The 22,794-nt window shown below is 40.3% G+C and overlaps 2 protein-coding genes across 3 annotated transcripts; both read left to right on the plus strand.

Annotated features, from left to right (window-relative positions):
* The first annotated feature begins 4,991 nt into the window (after window positions 1-4,991).
* On the plus strand, window positions 4,992-7,388 carry LOC104064770 (claudin-8-like). Of its 2 annotated transcripts, XM_009567138.2 has the most exons (3): window positions 4,992-5,923; window positions 6,398-6,440; window positions 7,116-7,388. In XM_009567138.2, exons 1-2 carry the CDS (start codon window positions 5,263-5,265, stop codon window positions 6,400-6,402), a joined length of 666 nt encoding a protein of 221 aa, XP_009565433.2. In that variant the 5' UTR covers window positions 4,992-5,262; the 3' UTR covers window positions 6,403-6,440; window positions 7,116-7,388. The 2 variants fall into 2 exon arrangements, with proteins under 2 accessions (XP_009565433.2, XP_053935847.1); XM_054079872.1 differs by having other exon boundaries at window positions 5,000-6,440.
* An 8,453-nt stretch (window positions 7,389-15,841) lies between these two features.
* Window positions 15,842-20,521, plus strand: LOC104064796 (claudin-8-like). The gene has a single exon (XM_054079221.1). The coding sequence runs from the start codon at window positions 16,563-16,565 to the stop codon at window positions 17,229-17,231; it is 669 nt and encodes a 222-aa protein (XP_053935196.1). The 5' UTR covers window positions 15,842-16,562; the 3' UTR covers window positions 17,232-20,521.
* The last annotated feature ends 2,273 nt before the right edge of the window (window positions 20,522-22,794 follow it).

Genomic DNA, 22,794 nt, shown 5'->3' on the forward strand with positions numbered 1-22,794 from the left:
TGCTATTAATTGTAATGAAGATTCGGCAACATAATAGGACATTTCTTTGTTCAGGTATCTGGCTCTTCATGAGGTTTTGGCTGTCTCCTGAAGTATACAGAGGCAGATGGCACAGGAAGCTGTTGCCCTTGATGCTCTTTAACCACTGAGTACTGAAGGTACAGAGGCAACAGCTTCCTGTACCTTCAGTACTCAGTAAAAAATAATCTCATTCTTGAACTGTGTCCCCTTATAATGAGTTAGGGAAATTTTCCACATTAACACTTCACAAAACAAACGGAAGTTAAAAGCAAGGAAACGGAAATTTCTGCACTGCGTGTTAATCCAAGGGGAACATTATCACATTGTCATAGATTTTATATGTGAGATTTAAAATGCGGGGAGCAAGAGAAGCAAATATGAAAGTTTATTTGGTCTATTAGTCAAAGAGATTTTACAGAACAATTACCCGCAACACCGTTGCATTGCTGGTCAAGGATTATATTTTTGCACTTCTGTCGTTGTGCCACTTGCTGTCTAGACAGTAGTCTCTTGTTAGTGGTACGTGATGGAGGGAGAAGGTACGGGAGTGAAAGCTACCTCAAGTGAAAAGAAGTGGCTCTTCAGTGAAACTGATTATGAACGTATGTAACTCTTTCAGCTTGCACTAGATGTGTTGAACTGGCTTTTCATGTTCTGCTGCATTAAAAGACCTTAAGAGAAAAATAAATGCCAGGTTTTGGTACACCTGGGGCAGGCCATAAAGCAGTGCAAATTCATTGACACAATAATAATAGCTTTCCAAGAAAGAAAATGCTGCATAACTTGTCTGACATCAACACTCCTCTGTTTTTCTGTAAGAACATTAATAACCAGGACTCTTTTCAATATGCTGCTGGTGTGGGGTAAGATTTTTGGAAATGTTGAGCAACCGCTTCTTACTCCTTTCCCCACTTTCCCCTCAGCATCAGTGATTCCTGTTAGCATTCCACAGCTCTGGAATTAAAAAATACTATATGCTCAGGAAGAGGAAAAAACACATTTTCCTGGTGTATTTTTTCTACTACAACTTTAGTGGCTGAAAATGGGTCATGATGGGGAGCAGCGGGTACCCAAAAAAGCTGTGAGAAATTGTGCTAAGTTGCAGCCCAGCTAATCACAAGTTTATTTCCTCATTTCAGCTCCTCCCCAAACTGTGAGATATATTCAGAAGAAAAGCTGCATAAAAAGGGGGAAAAATCTTTTCTTGCATTCTCTCCATTCATAGGAGAATAGTGCTACCAAATTGTCAGAGAGACAGGGAGGCAAAATTTCCTGGCAGCGGGGTCCTGTTCGAAGCTAAGAGAAAAAACAGCTAAGACTAATTCTGAAATGTTACCTCTTTTCTGCTCTGGCAGTGCTGCAGTTGCCTTAGGTCCATATTATCCACCAAGAATACAGAACAATGGGTGTCTGCAGCTGGCTTACTCCCTCTGGAGAAGAGAAAGGGGACGATGGCAGAGCTGGGAATGCCGAGAAGGGAAATACACAGGCCATACAGAATAGCTCGATGTTAAAGTATATTAATCCCTTGGCACAGTGGGAAAGGGAAGGAAAAGGAGAGAGGAGATAAAGGAGAGGAGAGCAAGAGGAGAGCAGAGAAAGAGGGGAAAAAGAGGGGAGAAAGAGGGGAGAAAGAGGGGAGGAGAGGGGAGGTGAGGCAAGGAAAGGAAAGGAGGTTAAATTATGTACATGCACATTTATTTTATAAAAAAATAACAGGATTCTGTGGACAATGGTGAAAAAATGATTAGCTAGTTACAGGTATTTCTGATCTTTCCCTGTAATGAAATGGGGTGTTTGAATACAGACAAGAAGGAATAATGAGATTCTTGACTTGTCCCCTTCCTGTGTTTTAATTGTAAACAAGCCGATGCAATCCAAAACACTAAATAAGATTTCCCCACATTTCCTTCTGAAAATGGTTTTAAGCAAGATAAGGCACTCAAATTTAATCCGTTAAGAATGTACAAATACTGAATCCTTGACGCAGGAACAGTCTTACCATGAATTTATACAGGAGCTTTAATGGTTTTGTAAATTAATCAATAATGTGGTTAAATTATATTTGCACAGCTAATTATTTTCCATGTCCTGTAAATTGGAACTTCAGTAGTCTCTAAGAAAAATCAGTCCTGCTGTGTGTATCACAAATGTGTTTACTTACTGGTATGTTATTAAAGTGTTTGTTTATTTGTTCTGCAATAGGCTGGTAGTTTTTTCTTTGCTGTTAAAGTGGCAACTATGGGGCTGCAAAGCCATCCAATGATAATGACATTATTATATATTTAATATATCGAATCCATTTGGGCAGAGATATTCTATATTTATAACCTTTCCCCAAAATCCTGCTTGTCTCATCCTTGGTGGAAGAGAATTTAACCAATCTTTTCACCCAAGAAATCCTCAAGACTATTTTTGGTGACTGAAATGGAACTTGATTGGGTTCTTAGCCTCGTAACTTTGAACGGCACACCAATGGAGTGGATTTGATGACATCCAGGGGCTCCTTCTAACTTGAATTATTCTTCGAACATATGAGTCCAGTCATCCAAGAAGTCTTCCCACTTAGTTTTCCCAAAGTCCTGTATCCAAACCCCAGGCACTTATGGGTCTGTATGACAGGGCTAGTTTGCAGCAAGCAAAGAAGCAAAGTGTGATTTCAGTTACACACATGCAGACTCCCTGATGCTATGGCAGTCTATACTGTTCCTGTGTCAATACATTAAGAGTATGGCTCTCCACATCAATACACCAGGAAAGTACACATTCTACCCAACAGAACCAAGTTGTCACCCATCATTGCTGTGTAGAAAATAACACCCTTCACAAGAGATCAGGGTTTGCAAGCATAAGGAGAGCTATTGTACCTAGTGCCTGTGCACCTGCAGTGCCAACTGCTCTGGGAGAGGGAAAGCATCGCCTTTGGGAGGAGAATGCTGCCCACTCCCCTGTGCACTGCGCATGTGGGCTAGGAGAGGCAAAGAGTGGAGAGAGTTGCTGGGGCGAGGAGCTGCAGAGTGTAAAGCCCAGGCACAGTCAAAAATGACATGGGCTTTCAACTCACACTGCTGCGATGATCCCTGACTCAGGAGGCTGTAGAATCCCTCCCTTGCCTTGCTTAGAGATAGGGCAAAGGGGCTCAAACTGCCAGGACAGCCTGACTGATGGCAACTGCAAATACAAATGTGTGGCAGGAGAAATGCAGAGCAGGCAGAGTAGCTGCAGTGGGATTGGATACTGCTGAGCACCACAGCAATAGGAGCAAACATGAAAAAAACAGGCTTCTGTGTGGCTTCTCATCCCTTAAAATGCTTTTGGAGCTGCCATCAGAGTAACTGCAGTTTTCAGGGCAAGGCTCTCAGCCCCTTTGGATGAAGAAAGGCATGCAGACGGCAGGTTTGATTTCAGAGATATAAACAAAACCAAGAGTATAATGGAAAGTTGCCTGGCCTCCAGGGACCAGAAACAGGAGAGGTTACCTGTCTCCATCATTTTAGCATGTCTATATAAGCAGCTTGCTGCAGACGTTGGAAAAGCAGGTGGACATGAAAGCCAAACTGAATATGGAAAGATCTGTAGAGTGCTTCTTACTTTCCCTTGCCTCCTAACTGTAGTTTTATGCACACACACATGCACACACAAATACACTTAGGAAGCATAAAATATTTCATGTAAGTGGGACTTTTATCTTGTCCCTCTCTTTGATATACCAGCAAGCTGGCATATTTAGCAGTGCACTGCTCTATTTTTTTTTGCATTTACTTTCTATTTTTGAAGATGTGTACATTGCAAGAAAAGAAATAGAGGCAAGAAAGTTCAAATGAAAAGCAGGAGACTAGTTTTTCACTACCTAGCTAATTGTATCCTAAACTGATCTTTTACAGTGTAACAAATGAGTTCTTGTCTTAACATATGGAATACTACTTCATAATGAAAAATCTTAGTTTATGCCTAATTTTTTATTTTCATTGTTAAGGCAAATGCAAAGATCAGGCTGAATATTTAATGCGTGCATTTGTAGCTATAGGAATTTGTAAAAAAAATCCATTTACCTGCCGATTGTTTTTCTAGGTTTCTGACTGTTGTTTCTGCTGCTCTGACTTTCACAGATTTCTTCACCTGACATATTCCAGGATTGTCTGCTGGGCACATCACATAAGAGCTCTTGAATGAACAATTCATATGCTCTACTTAATTATTATGTTGAAATTAGAATTTCTTAAAAATAATATTTTTCTACAGTATTTGTTTGTTTGTGAACATCTCTAAAAGATCTTTACTTGGAGAGCCGATACCTCTATAGCACTACACTCCATCATAAGGTAATTGCTAAGTCCACTTTGGCACAGGAAAACAACTTGCTACGTAGCTTAAATTGTCATTCTGTACTCATTTAAGCATGTGGACATGTCTAGAAGCCTGCCTATCCCCATAACACTTGGTAGAGCAACAGAAATGCATAAAACTATCTATGTATACAGGTATTAGTAGAGTTGAGATCTCTTATTGTTTCTTCTACCTTTTAAATGATCTTTTGCAGCTTTGATTATCCTCTGCAGAACATTTTTCAGTTCTGAGTTACTTTATCCTCTTGATTTGCTTTGTTCTTTGATCCTGTCACTACAGTACTCTCCTTCAGGCTACAGCACAAAAGCAGTTTTGGGTGCAGAGGCCCCATGGCAGGGAGCGCAGCTCTGCTTTCCTCCTGGCAATGTGCCACGGAACCAAGCCGAGGCAGAATATTCTTGCTTGTTCAGCGCAACAGCTTCAGTAACTGCACTACTGTACGCATGTCTCCCTACTGAGACCAGTCCATTTCTTCAGTACAGACTAATCTACAGACAATAGCTAAACTTAAGGGTAAGGCTTTCTTTTTTTTTTTTTTAATAAGAAACTTCAATGCGAAGCATTTTCCTCAGAAGGTACATTTACCCTAAGTGGCTCTTGCTGTTTTACACACACCCTGTCCTTTCTCTTGCTTTGGAAAGTTGTTCCACTTGATTGCTCAGTTTGCCTCTTTGACTCAGTGGTGGCAGGGGAATTATAAAAGCAATGAAGGCGCAGTCAAGTCCCAGGTAGTGCGTGCCAGATTTAAGCTGATTTAAAGTAGTCCAGACTGACTCTGAAACTTTCTTTGCACAACGGACCACTTTTGGAAGAAGTTGCTCATTTTTTTTTTTGCCAGCAGTGTGTACCTGACTCAGGGAAGCTGTGAAGGTGTGCTCACCTTGCAAAGGCGACATGGGCAGTGGTGCTTTGCAGATTGCTGGGCTGCTTGTTGGTGCCATTGGCATGATTGGAACATTTGCTGTCACGGGCATGCCTCAGTGGAGGGTGTCTGCCTTCATCGAGACCAACATCATCGTGTTTGAGACCATTTGGGAAGGCCTGTGGATGCACTGCATCAGGCAAGCCAACATCAGGATGCAGTGCAAGGTCTATGACTCCGTGCTGGCTCTCTCACCGGACCTGCAAGCATCCAGAGGGCTGATGTGTGCTGGGTCGGCGCTCTCATTTCTGGCTTTCATGATTGCCATTATTGGGATGAAGTGCACGCGGTGCACTTGGAGCAGCTGGCAAGCCAAGGGCTATATTATTCTGACGGCTGGGCTTCTCTTCATCCTCTCGGGTACCGTCGAGCTCATTCCGGTCTGCTGGGTTGCTAACACCATCATCAGTGACTTCTACAACCCTGTGGTCAACGTTGCACAGAAAAGGGAGCTTGGAGAGGCCCTCTACCTGGGCTGGGTAGCTGCTGTCTGCCTCATTGCTGCCGGAGCCATATTCTGTTGCTTTTGTCACTGTTGTGAGAAAAACAGAAGCTACGAATACTCTCCATCAATCCAGTACCCCACTCAAAATGAGCATTTGCCCAGCAAGATGGAAAGCTCATACTCCAAAAGTCAGTACGTCTAGATGTCTCCTGCTTTTTCCTATTTTTTTAAGCATTTAATTTGTCTGAATGGATTTCAGCTCCTGCATTAAGGGTGGCTAGGAAACTGCCTTTGCCTTCTGCCCTGTAACTGCTGCTGTTGTGGCTGTGTTTTGGATCTGCAGTTACCCCCAGTGGGCTCTGCTGTGGCTAATGGAAATTTGAATGCATGGAAAGATGAAAGTTTAGTATTATTTTAATAGTAACTTGGAATGGCTTTTGGGGTGTGTGGTTTTGCTTTGGGTTGCATTTTATGTGCAAAAACAGTAATAAAGGGCTCAAAGTTCCACTGTAATATGAAATTCTGGCCTATTGCAAAGCAGAGAGGAATTAAGCAGCTGGATCTTTTTTGTCCTTCCTGGGAAGGAGTGGATAACAGCAAATAAAGACAAGATAATAACGGTTTAAAAGAAAAGCATTCACTAAAGGATTGATTTACTGTAGGTTGAATGGAGGTTTGCATGAAGAATTTACTCAGCAGAGGAAGGTAAGCTAAAATATACAAAAAATATCCTTTATTTCAGAGAATAAACATAGCTCAATGTTCATTCTAAATATCAACTTTTTGGTGAAAGCTAATTTTTTTTATAATCCCTCTGGGTTGAATTTGTTCACATTCTTATTTTTAAAAGCAGCAGTATTCCCTTGCAAATTCCTTGCAGCTTGCAATGTTTTGCAATATCACACTGATCACAAACATCATGTTGGTTACTTGCTGTGGGACTCTGTGATAGGTATGTATTGAAATAAGAGTCTTCTGTATAATCAAGTCTGTATTTTTGCTAAAACCCACTTATAACAGCATAGTTTATAGGCATAAAGAACACAAGTAGTGATGCTATTTTCTCACAGTTCACATTAAAAGAAGGTAAACCAAATTTTTAACAATATCATGCAGTCATGATAAGCAACAATGTAAACAAACCAAATCTACTGAAAAATATTTCCATAAAAATTAACTTAATAAATGACCCAAATCAATCAATAGTAGTAATTTTTAAATAGAATTTTGTAACCAATAAATAAGATGTAACTCCAGACCTACAGAAATCAATGGAATTTTGCCTTTGACTTAGCTGAGAAAGCAATTCAGTTTGTGGTGTTCAATGGATAGCAACATTGTTGTTCTAGAGTTTGATTGACTGTTTTATATATTTTATAGAAAGTTTATTACGTGATCTGCAGTTTTCAAGTAAGTTCCGCAGACTATTACTACTTCATAATTTGGAAGTAAATTCTTCGCTTCATAAGACGCAACTCAACAAGCTAGAAGGAATGAAAATCTGCTCAAGAACTTCATAGTCTTTGTAAGATACACAGTAAAATGTGCTTGATTATGTAATTTTATTTTTCATTATTTTTAAGCAAATTACTTCTACATATACATATGTGTGATGTGTATAATCTTTCTGTAATATAAAAGTGTGTGGCTGTATTTCCTTTGTACTCCTTCATTAATACGTATAGACCAACCTAGTCTCTTTTTTGGGAGGGAAAGTGGAGAAACAAACCTGTTGTTGGTGTCGCTTTGTGACTATCCTACACAGAACTCATAGGTGGAACACTGGAGTTTATAACAATGTCTATAACAAGGTCACTTGCCTAGTTCATCCCGCTGAAAGGTAGGTAAAAGATCTGACTCAGAAAAATACATGTATATGTATTGGTGCATCGTAGTTATCTCTGCTGTCAAAACATGGGGTGACCCATATAGCATTCATCTGTGGGTCTGAGACAGGCCTCGGTGGAAAATGAGGTAAACATATGTCTGTAAAAGCCTTGCATACATCCAACACTGCCGGTACATCGGGTAATATTATCTGTTGCTGGCAAAGCACACTGATCTAGTTGTACAAACAAAAGAAACAAGAAGATTCTAAGAAGACTTATGAAACTATCCATAGAACTAACAAGAAGTCCAATGGACCGTGAGTTGAACCCTGGCGTTTTTGCGAATCTTCCTTAGAGATCCTATATATGCTGCAAACAGTTCACCTTATTGTGAAGCACACGTATTCATATTCCCCCTTAACTATCTCTCATGCACATCCAGCCATTTCCTTCAAAGTGTATCTCGCTCATATACCGCATCTTCAAGAGAGCTGAGATCAAAACTTCCATTTTAAACAAAGCTGGCTTCTCCCAGATTTGTGCATTAAAGAAACCCTGAGTAGTCTGAGAACAAGTCCCATTTAAGGGCATATATCCAAGCACAAACCTACTGCCTGAAGCAATAAACTATCAAATATTGTATCTTGTAATTTAGAATTCATTGCTTGCAGACAAGAAAAATTATTTGGGAAATAAGGAATATTGCCTCCATAAATGAAACCAAGGGTGTCTATCTTGTTCCCCTTTGCCCTGCACTTTTGGTGCTTGTATGCATTCCTGCAATGTAAAATGGATATGGAGCCTTTCCAGGTTCATGTGGTGCCCTCTGTGCTGTGTAAATGACTGCACAACTTGCAAGTCAGAGGAGAGTAATGCTCATTTAACTTGGATGAGTGAAGGTTCGAGATTTCAATCAACACTCTGTGATTGAACAGCTGGGCTTTCATTTATAATGAGTCTCTTCTGAAGCTCTGCCACTGCTTGCTGCAACGGTTCTAGGGGTCTAGAGGTGAGAGCTGCCACCTGCATTACTAGGCACTGCTCTCATTAGAGCTGGATAGTGAGGGGGTAAATACATGGGTGACTGCAGAGCCATGGTTTCAGGAGCTGCTTTGTGCAACCAAGGCAGCACCCTAACAAAGCCTGAGTGCATGTGAGCTCCTACCCTGCAATTTTAAATGAAAATGGATCATTTGACATACGAGGTTATCATACATCTGCAAAGCCAGTAAGGTCAGCTGCATATAAAGGATTTGCATATCTCTTTACTGTGCAGTCCTCAATAGGTACTGCACTTCCCCATGCTTTTAAGTTTGCATGTTGCCTGTCTGTGAGAATTTATCTGTAGGATGCTTGTTTTCTGTTCAACTCTCAGACATCGCTACTAAAGAGTAATAGAAAATAGAGCAGGGAGAGAGCAGGAGAGGCCATCTGATCTTGGGCCTTATAGGTGAAGGCTCATTACTGAAATCTAATACTGGTCTTACTGTGTCATCATGGACATATAAGGAGATCTGCCACTCTCAGGGGCAAGTGCCTACAAAGCAGAGGGAGATCAGGGCCAGTGGACAACAGTGTTTGGGAGTACTGTCTCCACTTTTGGCCTCCTATACTCAGGGTATTTTTGTGCTTAATGAAGTCACACACTTGTCTGGGATTTAATTAAGCCCTTCACTAAGGTTCATACCCAGAATCCACACAATAGGTACAGTGAGTATTATGGGCATGAGGTATGATGTGCAGCTCTTCTTTCCTGCTGAGCTGGAAAAAGGGCAACACTATGCAACTGTGAAGGTCCTGGCCAGTATTTACAGTCCTGACACAGGCGTGTCCACTACCAGTCTTGTTTTACAGAGCCCCTGAACTGAGCCCCTGGGTGCTTTGAGCCCTTAGGCTTTTCCTGCAGCTCTACCACAGATCAGGCTGCAGGTAGCAAAGCAAGACGACCCCTTGCTTACCATGCGGCTTCCCCACTTACCTCACTGCCACATGGAGCTGGTGGCCACAACACTTTCCTGTCAAGTCTCAGCAAAGAACCATCACCTAAGGGATGTAGGCCATTGCCAGTCCTACATATGCATTGCTTGAGAAATTAGAAGGCTGATGCCAACTAGTTTACCTGGGCATCATCAAGAGTCCCACCAGTATCATTAGTTCCTTTCAATGTTGCAGTATTGTAATTCTATTGTGCACTCCTCATTCTACATCCCTGTTGATCCTTAAATTCAAAGAAGAAGCCAGCTAATTACCTTTTTTAGACGCATCCTGACAGCCTAGAATGCCTCTTCGCTTGCTGTTCTGTATTATTTGTATGTCTGTAGCACCTTTTATCATTTTATTTTCTGAAAAGCCCAACTTCAATTGACATATTTAGTCTCATTCTCCCCTTACATTTTCTGACCTCTTAGATATATTTTCTCTGCTGGTTTGTTACCTTTTATGTTCTTCTCACCTGAAAAATACCTTCCCTGTGGAGTTATTGATCCATTTGAGTATTGACGTTACTCCTGGGAGTTTCTCCTTTACTTCCCCATGGGGTGCACATTTGAGGTACTTCCTAAGGAATTTTAAAATCTTATCCACATCCACGTCCCTAAGATTTTGAGTCTAATTAATAAAGAAGAATGTGATGAGGATCTGAGGAGTTGTTCTTCTTCAATGCTCCAGGCTCTTTCACCACATTGACAATGGTCTTCTGCAGAGATACAGAACCTCTCATCTTAATGAAAGAGACACAGAACCTCTCATCTTAATGATTCTTCGCATACCATTTTCTGCCTCACAACATGAGTCCCCTTCCAACACAAAAGCATCAGATTTGCTGGGTCTTTCCCTCCTCCATTTTATACTTGGTTTTAAGTCAGACTGCACATCAGACTGATTTCTGTCTTTTTTTCCTTTCCTTTGTCTAACTTCCTGCCCCTTAACTCCCAACACATGGTTGGTAGAAATAGTTATTAGACATTCCTCCTCCTGAAATATTGCACTCAGTGCTAAACTACACACTTCAGATCTGGAATGAAAGCAGCTACTACTTAACCACGGGCAAAGAAGTTCTTATTTTGACTGGCCACATACTATGTTGCAATTAGGAATATCTCTGGATTGCCTCTGCAGGGAAGAAGTACGCCCACACTGGTGAATTATTTGTGCCCTTGCAGACCATGGGCTGTCACTGTGCAGAGACACATCAGCCCCAAAAATACAGTGGCGGTAGTGCATCCTTGGTGCTGCTGTGATTCATGATGCTGGAGAGGGTGTTGTGAGAGCAAGTGACAAAAATTAATTGCTTCCTGCAAAATACTCCTGCTTTGGTCTCTATGCCAGCACAAATCCAAAGTGATTTATGACTTCCAGGAAGAGATTCTTTTGTGTGAGTGCAGGAACAGCTGGTTGGCTGTGCAGAGCTTCCCTTATCCCCTGCGTTGTCTCCTCTCCCTCTGTTTGAAGATGAAGTGAAGTCATTTGGGAGAAGAACTGCCAGATGTGCAGGCCCAATGTGCAAGGGCTATGTTTCTCCTTCCTTGAGTATGCCCAGCTTGCCATCTAGAGAACATTGGCCAGGATGTCCCAGGGAAAAGGTGAATCCCAGTCCTTAGCAGAGAGGACAATGAAACATCCTGTCCAGAAGCACAGAGGTTTGATAAAGGACTCTGGATTTGTGTAGAGAGTGAGAGAGGAGAGCATGCGAGAGGGTTGATGACCTTGCTGTGTGTTGAAATGCCAGGTTCGGGGCTGTCATTAGGTGCATAAGTTTGGGGCTAGTGGTGGTGGAGTTTGTGCTGCTAGTGTTTATTTTGGAGGTAGAAATGAACAGTGTGGTTAGTTATATTCAGCAGGTAGGGTTTGAGAGAGGACCCCAAGTGAGTGGGACAGGACTGGACAGGGAGAAGCCCAAATTATGACCAAGAAAGATGGGGGAAAAAAAACCCCTTTGTCTTCAAAGTTTGAGACTTACTTGTTTAGTTACCTACACTGTGTTGTTACTGGAAAGCTAGTTTAAGGGTGTGCTATCATAGTGGGCTACAAAAGCAGTCTTCCTTAGGATTCTGAGCCTCAGAGCTTGTTTCTAACATTATCAGGTAGTCTAACAAAAGGTAATACCTCTTTCTACAAACTTCTCATCTCATCTGTCTTTAGTCCATCACTGCCACATATACCTTCCCCTCCTCTTTTATTCCGTCTCAGTAAATCATGTAAGTGAAACAGTTCCCCTGTGTTTCATGCAGTAATAGCCTAACTGCAGACCCTGCTGCTAAACCTTACGAAAAGAATCAATACTGCCTTGGGAATTTGCCACTGTTGTATTTCCAACAGTTTAATGTGAATTGTGCAATCAAGTCCTTCGTGTCCTCGTGTGTCCCTCCCCACCCCCAATATGCTTTGAGGACCTGTCATTAAACAGCAAGGTAAGATAGCATATTTTCTGCCAGGTTCTATTTCTGTCAAGATGGCTGCTCCCTGTACACAAGTATTGAGGTGACAAATATCTTGTTAAATCTTGAAACAGTTCAGATGGATTAAGTAGTCAAAGTAGTATTTAATATTTTATTACTGTAGGGTTTTATTGCACTGAACTCAAGTTCATTCACAGTGTCCAGGAGACAGGCTTCCTCAGACATGGAATATCATTAAGAGTTTGGCAGTTTTGTCCGGCTGTGAATTTCAAGCATGCTGAGAAACATGACGGAAAATAATATTAGTTGTTTTCAATTCAACTGTCAGTCATGGGTTGCCTCAAAGCTGGAGTTAGAGGTCTGTGCCCAAGTGCACGGTGCCTGTTATGTGTCGGGGGAAATCCCTCTCTAAAGCTACGCTGAACAGATGTTCCTCTCACTCTGAAATGTGCCATGCTTGAAAAGAGAGGGAAGGAGATGTGCCTTCATATTTTTAACAGATGTGCAGGCAGCAATATTAAAGTTAGCAGAAATAAAAAGGCCCTTGTTGGCTTCAGTCCATTTTCTCCTGAATTGAAACAGAATCAAAGTAACCTTTTGCTTCACCAATAGGTTCAAAAAGCAGTAGCCAAACAAAATACCATAGAAAGTAATGAAACCATCAGCTCAACCATGATTTCGTTGTCCAGCCCTTGTAAATAGCTGAAAACAAAGTGGTTACACCAGCACATAATGGACTAGTGTAAGTCACAAGCAGGGTGGAACTGATGCCATTCACGTGTGTTTCCAGAACAAATGATCTGCAGACAATCTAACCCTATTTTTTTGTATACTTAAAGTAGATTTTTCGTGATGACCTAGGTCTGCGTGTCTTCATCCAGCACATTTGACCAAGGAGACAGGATGCAAAGAGACTGCAAAGACACAAGCATTCTTGACTTCTCATTGCCACACTCTGCAGGTGGTTAGACAGTTTTGCAGCCTCCCTGGATAACTGCAGCCTCTGGGAGGTTAAGAGACTTAACTGTAACTCTTAGTAATCTTTAATCTAAAGTGTGTTTATGACAAATCTCCTCCAAAAGTGTTACTGCACTTTAAATTTAGCTCATTAGCCTGTAGAATAACCAACGCGTCTGTTCTTCATGAGACTGCATGATGAACTGCGTGCATTACAGTTCTACATTTATCCAAGATTAAAGTCTATTTTTCTATGTATAGGTGCATGTGTATGTATAAGGACTCTGAAATTTAGAGTGCATATAAGATATACAAAGAGGAATGAAACCTGTTTTCTGGGAGGCAATTGTTTCAATTATTGATGGCTATAATTAATTAAACACTGGAGATCGTTGACAGGTTCTGTTAATCATGTGGACTGGGGATACTCTACTTCCTCCTTTTCAAGGGGCAATATTTTAAAAGCTAGTGAGGGAACTGAAGATATAATCCCAGGAAAAGATTCAAACGAACATCCTGATTTGAAGGGAAGAGAAAATGTAGATCTGAACAGAGATCCAGGGAACAATGTAATTAGATGTAGAGGCTATGTGCTTCCTCAGTTGCCTCTTTTCCTCTTTGAAGGCTAATTTTGGGGTGGGCATTTTTGCATAAGAACTGGTATTCTCATCTTGAGGCAGGTAAGCATCCAAATAAAGTAACAGATGGATCATAAGCAGACTAAGGAGATTTCTAAGTCTAGTCAAGTGTAATCGGGGTTTTCCTTTTATTTTTTTCTCACCTGACACTGAAGTCACTGTATCTGTGATGCCTACTATGCAAACATGTATGTAATTTCTAAGTGCTGTTTGCTGTTCGGAGTGATTTTGAAGTCAACTAAGCATTTCTTTCTGACAGAAGAGGTGACCCTTTAAACGGAAGTACAGTTCTCTAGGGTATACAAGGGTGTAAGAGTTCCCTTCAGGCTGATTCTAACGTAGGACTTTTCTGCAAAAGATATTTCTTCCAGCAATTAACAAAGCCAGGGACTCATCGACATTTAAGAGGTTGATGAGATTTTCCAGTCCTCATGAGTTTCAAAGCTATTGGTAGTGTTTCTTGATTTTGTTTTTCAACCTGTCTCCTGTAGCTCATTTTCTTTTCTGAAAGTTATCTTCAAGTTTCAAAAGTGCCATTTATTGTTTTTGCTTTCTTTCTTCCTTCCCCTCAGGTTTCACTAACAAACACCATCCTGCCACCGGACAGTGCATGCAGCAGTTCATCCTGGGTGTTTCTCTTTTATGCCTACACCGGATATCACTCATTATAGGTACTAATTCAATGAAAGATCAAATACCATTCAACCACTTAGCACTCTCTGGATGCATTTCCGGGAGCAGTTTATCTTCTATATATACCATGCCCTGACTGTCACAGACTGTAATTTTATGCTTTACCTCATTGGCTGACTCTCCCAGAGTCACATAAGGAAAAATTATTTCAGAGCAATCCTGCTAGATAAGGCAGCCAGATAAAGAGATTCAGCACATTAGGAATGCTCTTTTTTCCAGACCCTCTACTTCCTGTGTGTACATTTAAGAGCTAGCTGGCTGAAAATGTTGCACAAAGAGTTTTTCTGTTAAAAAAAAAACATTTAAATGCTAGTTTTGAAAGGGATTTTCTATAAGAAGTTTATGTCTTTTTTTTGAAGTTAAAATAGCAAATTAAAAAAAACAGTTTTGAGAATTCAGAGGTAAGAGAGTCCTACAAAATGAATGGAGACTGTCCTCAAGTTAAACAGCACAGGTCTTGTGTGCAATCTTCTTCTAAGGGAGCAGTGTCCTGCCAGAGAAAGGAGTTTCTTCTAGACAGGTAATAATCTATAACTTCTGATTTCATCTCTACCACCTCCTTCTTTGTGGCATCAAGCAAACTGCCTTAAGTTTTCTCCATCATGAGATTCTTTTTTATGTCTGTAGAAGAGTGATGCAATATTCATCTCTCTTTAAGAACAAATCCGATAATGTATTTAGTTTCTAAAGGTTACATTTCACATCTTAGCTGAAGACATTTTTTTTCTCTCCAGATTCCTGCTGGCAGACTCAAAGGCAAGATCCTTTAAGAGTTATTTTCCACATGGACATGTAATGTAATACTGTATAACTTGCATTATTTGGCACTCTTTCTTTACAGTTAGTAACGGTAGGAAGGAGGGGATTTTGGGGGCTATGAGTGGTTTAGATGGGCAATTCACTTTCATGGGTTTTAGCTTTTGCTTTGAATATGCTGTGTAGGCACCTAAGGCTGTAACTAAATTAATACCATCAAAGGCAGTGTCTGATATTTGGAAACACATGGAGCTCACAACACCACAATCCACAAGCAATCGAAGAATATGTCTGTCTTTGACGGTATTTCTAGGGCCCTTAATTGTCTTCAGTGGGCCAAATCTTATTCATTTTTTTACTAGCCCTACTTGTTCAAACAGTTGGAGTAAGCAGAAACATAAAAATTTCAACACCCATGAGATGTCATAATATACTATTATCTCAAAGTAGGGAGAAGAAAGTGAAAAAAACATGGTACAGCAGTTATCCCTTACTTGCCCAAGGCAAAACAGCCTTTGGCATGCATTGCCCAGGCTTGTAGATATCTGTTCAGACAGAGATACATGCTTGTGGGAGGTATCTTTGACTTCTTTCAAGGTGCATTATACACTGAAAGAAGAGTTCATCCTTTTCATATTAGACAATTGCTCCCATCCCCACCTAATGTTACCTAAAGAAGATTATTAGTTTGGAACACAATGGCAACGCTATTCTTTTAATGGGGAGAGAGTCTCGTAGAACATTATTTGCTAACAGTGATCTTACTCGTAGATTCAAAAGCAGAAACTCTGAAACGCCACCAGCTATTTTTTTTTTTTTTGTCATCCTTGTGAATTATGCAGCTGGTAAAGCTTTGATGTTGATTGGAATACTTGAGTTTCCTGTACCTGTCTAAAATCATAATTATACTTTATTATTTGATCAAAATGGGGAATCTGCATTAAAGAGCTACAGCAAGTACCTCCTAGCTTGATTTTAAAAAAAAATCTTGTTTTCCCAGGGCTGTAGCACTTAGACAGTAAGTCCCACCCCAAGTCCAAGTGTAGCTTTTGTCATAAGAACAACTGTGGTGACCTGTTTTGCATAACATTTTAACAGATGTAAGTTCAGACATTTTGTATCAAATTTCAACATAGCTGCAATCTTGCAATAAGAAATTATTAGCCTTGCAAGTAGGTACCTTTAATTGAATCCCTGACACTAACTTAATTATAGCACCACTACAGACACACCATGAGAAGCAGTAAAATCAACTATGACACACCCCTCCTAGTTTCCCATTGGCTGGAAACTTGTTAGGCTTGATGGGTAGGCGCTGTAGTCAGAGGGGATTTCAAAGCAAGTAAATAGCAGGTCCTTCTAGCCAGTCAGAAATGGATTTCCTCCTGTGTGAACTTCAGACTGAAAAGATCTGCTTTTAAAAAGATGCAACAACTTGCCATATGAGGAAACTACTGGAGAAAATATTCCCTCTCATACTTAGTATTTCTTCTATGAAAAGTGATTTTGGAAGACTTTCTAAGCCACCTTACTTGAGGTGACTTCTTCAGAAGAAGCATGGCTTGCTGTGTGTTACAAATCACTGGTCTGATATTCGGAGGTATTGGTATGATTGGGACTATGGCAGCCACAGTTATGCCTCAGTGGAGAGTTTCTGCCTACATTGATGGCAACATCGTGGTGTTTGAGACCATCTGGGAAGGACTGTGGATGGACTGCATCAGTCAGCTGGGCATCAGGCTGCAGTGCAAATTCTATGACTCTGTCCTGGCTCTCCCCCCTCCCTTGGAGGTTTTCAGAGCCCTCATGTGCATTGCAATGATCCTGTCAATCATTTCCTTTTTGATGGCCATTGTTGGTGTGAAGTACACTCACGGGACTAAGAAGGACCCCCAGGCCATCAGTGTCTTCATACTGGCAGCTGGAGTTGCCTTTCTCCTGACGGCCGTACTCGTTCTGATTCCTGTGTCCTGGACTGGAGGTAGCATCATTCACGACTTCTATGATCCGGAAGTCCCTATACCACTGAAACGAGAACTAGGAGCTGCTCTCTATGTGGGTTGGGTGAGCACCGCACTTCTCATCACTGCAGGAGTAATGTACTGTAGCTTCTGGTGCTGGGCTGACACATCCTCAAAATCCAGGTATCCATCACTTTCCCGTCACAAATTGCATAAACCTGACTTTGCAGGAAAGCCGTTCTTAAGTATGCATGCCTATGTATAGTTGCTACATGTGATATTTCAGCTTAACATGTCGATATGTGCTAATTGACTTCAGTGTCTAATTAAACTCTGAGTCTGTAACGGAGGAACAATTTTGTTCATTTGCTATTTGCTATTGACGTACACATCTGTTCTCTAAAATGCTTATAAGAAATGTTATTACATGGGCATTATGTTAGAGCACAGTCAGAATAAAAATCTCACCATTTTATGGGAATCAGGAAAGGCATAGGAACAGCAGCACTCAGGAGTCTCTCAGGGAAGATGAACAGCCAGCCTATGGCTGGGCTGGAAGGAAGGCAGTTGCTGTGCAATAGCACTATGGCCCTCCCTTAAACTCATGATGTGTAAAAGGAGCAATGGATTTTACTCTAAGGCAAAGTCTTCACAAGGAGTGTTCTAGGACAGTGGAGAGAAGCATGGAGTTGGCAGCATGGCTGAAGAAGCTGCTGAATAAAAGGAGGGACCACCAGTCTTCTAACTTTCAATACTGGCACGAAAATATTCATGCTCTCCTATTAGAGGCCTCTGTGATTGACTACAGATTTCATCGATGCTTGCGGAGTTGATGTGTCCTTCTTACCTTTTCTGCAAGGCACAGAATCCAGCTCATGGAATAACAAAATTTTTCATCACTTCACCAGACTTTGCAATGAATATATTAGCTTTCTGTCACTTGCTGCCTTTCATCTTTTATGACTCTTCCTGTTCTACAGGTAGCACCTCCTCTTCTATAAAATTCAGGACAGACCATCTGTCTTTATGCACTTTAAAGCTCTGTGCTAATGTAAAGTATAATTAAACAAACCAGGCAATATGAATATGTAACCCCCACTGGCCTGCTGGAGGATGAAGAGTTCCTGCCTACATCTTTCTTCACACCCACAAAAGCCAAGCCCTAATGTTTCCTGACTGCTTTGGGTTCGCAAGACTTCCTTCAAAATGTAGACTGAGTAGTGTGATACCTATCTGTCTGTTGTGCAGGATTCCACACTATTTGCAGTTGTGCATTTTCTTTTCCACACTTGAAAACTTGGAACTTGCTTTTGACACTGTGGTTGTCATAATGCTGTTAAGTGACAAAAAAGGCCCAGTTCAGAACAGTTTTTCTGGTTCTTTACACAGTAGTAATGGATAATACCATTTCCTTGATAGTTTCCTGACACAGGTACTCGATTTGATCCTTTTCTGTGTCTGTGACTGGTAGCTAAAAAAAGAGTGTAACGACTTCTCTAGTTGAGGAAAGCAATGGCTCTATACATTCGACTGTTCAATTTGAAGAACACAAAAAGCTACGTTTAATTAAAAAAGCTTTTTATGAACATGACTTCAGATGAACCTAAATGAAACCATTCAAGTGCCATTGAACACGGATACTAATTAAATATATTAGCTAATGTGCATTTACATTTAAGACAACCAACTCAGATCTTTTAGTGGGAATACTCTAGTTGCTAGAAAACAGGGTTAATGTATTCTGCTCATCAAATCAGCACTTATTAATTCCAGGTGAGCTTTTAAGAGAACATTTGTAAGTAGGTTTTCCAGTGCTAAACCACATTTTTTTTAATGTTGTCTTAAAGCTACCGATGCCTGTCACAGCAGCTGTCTTAGGGTCAGACAACTCATTTCAGTGGAACAATTCTGTTGACTTTGGTAATAATTTATAATACCTTGAGGACCTCCACCTATTATTTTCTTTTATTTATTTTCTATAACATATATTTTGTTTAATAAAGAACTATTTGGTGAAGTAAGCCAGAACTGCACTTTTTCAATTCATTTAGATATGAGACCTGTGATTAACAAAGCAGGATATGAAGACATTTGCAATGCAAATTTGATACACATTTATATGCAAGTAATGGATTTAAATGATGACGTATTGAGTGTAATGCAACTTTATGCAGATGTAAGCGCTTAAGTAGTCATTAAGTGCAGTTTTCCTCAACATTAATTAAAGGATCTTGAATGTTTTCACTATCAGCAGGTTCATCTAGGAATCAAATTTGAACGGGGTGTGTCATTTACAGTAGTAACTGTACTTTAAGAGAGTTGAAAGATAAAACTGCTTTATTTGAGCATTTACCATTAATTTCAAAGAAAACCTAAGTGTTTTACATCTAACATTAACACCTGATGCCTGCATATTCCTCTGTTTTTCTCTTTTACCAGGTGATCAAAAGACAAGTTCAAACAAAATCTTTAAGCTCAGACAATCTTGTGCTTGTGTGTGAGCTTGGAATTTGACCTTAATTCTGAGCACAAAGCTAGGCTGGGCTGCTCTTTGCATGTGTGAGTTTTATTGAAACAAACGGCAATTTCTGATTACATGATTTAACACTTTAGATTCAAGCAAACATGTTTAAGAGTCTGTGACACTAAAATTTCTGAATTTGATACTGAAACAAATTTGTGTCTGCTAAGGGAGATGGAGTTTCCCTTTTCCTTTTCCCCTATTTAAAACCTGTGATGCTCAGAACCGACTAGTTGGAAGCAGCGGTTTGGACGTATGGATAAGTTTTCAGCCTTTAATGAAAAACTGCAGGTAAGCTTTGAAAGTAAACTCCCTCTATTCATGAGTGTTCTGAGATTAACAGGAAGACTTTGGCTTGAGTGGAGTGATGGAGGAGCCTGTGCAGGTCTCTAGTGCCCCCGGCTGCATATTCTACCCTCCATCTGCTTCTCCAGGAAAGCTTCAGCCCCTTTTGGGTTACACCTAGCAAGACACAGTCTCAGGTAATTCCAAGTGTCTACGGTGACTCTTGGTTTTTGTTTAGATTGCTGAACATGTCCTTTTCGATTAAGTGAGGAGAGGATGCTCAGGGACACATGTAAAGAGGTTTAGGGAAAGGCCCACCTCTTCAGTGTGCAAGAGGGTCATGGAAATGGAGCATTAGTTGCACACTACTTGATGATGGAACAAGAGGAAGCAAGGTGTGAACAATTGGTGTTGACTGGACTTTTCTGTCAGAAAAAAAGGCCTGACAAGTATGTCCTTTGAAGCGGATGGGACAGGGAACACTAAAATGTTGTGCCAGGTTTCCCTGTGCTGGAGCTCTGCTTTCATTGAGGAATGTAAGTGGTAAACTTGCATTAGTGATGCTGTGTTCACATTTCTCTAGGCACAACCGTCAGCAAGTTCAGGCCTGCTGTATTTATTAACAACAGCTGATTAAATATTGTGGTTAATATCTAGTTTAATATCCTGATGCTATCATATACTTTAATGTTTTGTGACTGTAGGACAAATTACTTTGTAAATAAATGTGAATAGCTGAGATTTTGCTATATATTTGAAATAAATATATAAAACCTTCAAGTTTTCTTTTTTTGACTATTGCATCATTGTTTCTTTTTTATATTAAAGTGATTGAATATATTTCCCTACTGCCAGGGAAAGACAGTTTCAGTAGTTTTGTAATGTCTTTTTCTGATTCAGTCTTGGTTTTTACATTATGCTTTGGGTTTTGCTAGATAATAAACAAAGTGGGTCTGATTCCATGGGAAATAAAATACACAAAACTGATGTAGTTCTGACTTCCAAGACTTGCTGATAGGGAGTTTCCTGAATCAAATAGATATTTCAAAAGCTGGTCCTGAAATGTATATTCATCTCTGAGTTGAAAAGAAAAGACTCTGGAACAAATAATCCGCCATTAAGATGCAGCCAAGGGAATATATTTATGGCAAAAACGACAGCTTAGCAAAACATTTCATTATAACAGAAAGATGAATCAGACAGATTTTGAGACAAATAAATGCATGCAGTCATCAGTCCTGATACGCAGAGACAAAGGTCTGTGTGAGGGACATTAAGACTAAACAAGTTTATGTTAAAAAATGTCACAACTCTCCTGAAAATCAGTGTGAGGACTCACAAAGTCAGAAATGGGAGCATGATTTTGTCCTTCTGATTGACTCTAACTATCCTTTAGAAAAAGGCATAAGAGGTCTTTTCAGGGGAGTCCTACGTCATTTTTGAAAACTGGGACAGATTTGACCCACCAAATACACAATTCCTTTCCTCTGTATCTGGTACAGAAATAGTCTCTGACTTACACACTTTACTTTCCAGGTTTGAGTCTCCGAATCTATAAGACTAATTTGATATTTTATGACTACTTTAAGAAACAAAGAGCAAAAGAAAACGAGAAATATCCTGTTAAGGGTAGGACATTTTCAGCTGATAAGGTCTGTGTCAGTGCTTCTTATGTTCAGTTGCCACTTGAAGAAAATGTTACAGCTGTCAATGAGGACAAACAAAAAGTACTCAAAAGCACAAAGATTTCAGTTTTAGCAACATCAAGGAATAGAACCAGGTAGGGAAAGGGTTGTGACAGCAGCATTAGCAAGCCATGTACGCTCACAGTGTCAGCATCGTTGGGTTAATTCAATTCCAGGGGTCAGAATGGATTGAAACCAGTGTGTTCTCAGTGACAATGTAGCCAATTACATTTTTTTTTAAACTATTAAAGGAAAAAAAGAAAATACTATGTTGAACTCAACTGTTTGTACCAGAAGAAAAGCAGAATGCAAAATGTTACCTGCGATTCTCATCCCATTCATTTAAAAGAGTGAGCTAATCTTACTATTAGGATTTTTATTATTATATCTACTCATTTTCCTGTCCCTCCAAAAAGGCTTCTTGCTTGAATGCATCATCACCTCAACAGTGTGAAATTTTGAGGCATTATAGAAAAGTAAACTTTAGTGTGTTTTTACTTTCTACTACCAGCCAGTTCAAGCAGTGAGTCCAATGATGTGCGTGTACTGATGTAGAGCCTCTATATCAAAGTGACACTGTTCATCAAAGCATCTCCTTCATGTGGGCCCTGCAAACCAGAACAAATCTTGCTGCTGAGTTTTAAGGAGTGTCATTTTAATCAAGGATTCGGGAGTGCTCGCTGTTCTAGTTGTAATGACTGCTGCAGTGACAAGGGAAGCAACTCTAGAGAAGCAGCTCTCCTCTCTGAGAAGGGAACTGACAGAATTGCTCCAAGATATTTGAACTAGTTGTTCTTCATCTTAATGCCTTCTTAATGTTCATCTTAATGTAGCCTTCTCTTGACCCCAAAATTTCCAAGCAAACATTGCCTGTGTATCAATCACTAGAGATGAATTTATTACGTAGTTCCTTTCAGTGTTCCCCCCCCCATTTTTATTTAAACACCTGTCTTAATCTAAAAAACAAAAAGCGAACTCGCAGCAATTTAACTGACAAATCCCACACCTTGATGCAGAAAAGATGCTTCATAAATAGAAACCACAAAACCATTGAGTTCTGTTCCCTGCATCAGCATCAGTCAAACTGAATAATACATTAAGCCTGCTAAATCTCTGTTGCCCACTTCTGCTATGGACCTTAATCTGTGGTCTTTGTCTCAGTTACCATGAAGTAGTCCCTGATTGCCAAATGACAAAGATGATGAGTACATTAGTGTTTCAGCTTCTGTCTGATGGATGAGTGATTGACAGAATGATAAGCAATGTTTATTCATTCAGAGTTTCCACTGTAATGCCAGATGGTGCTGGGAGATAGAAAATAATCTCTAGACCCCAAC

This window comes from Cuculus canorus, chromosome 1 (assembly GCF_017976375.1).
Source record: "Cuculus canorus isolate bCucCan1 chromosome 1, bCucCan1.pri, whole genome shotgun sequence".
NCBI classification, from domain to species: Eukaryota; Metazoa; Chordata; class Aves; order Cuculiformes; family Cuculidae; genus Cuculus; species Cuculus canorus.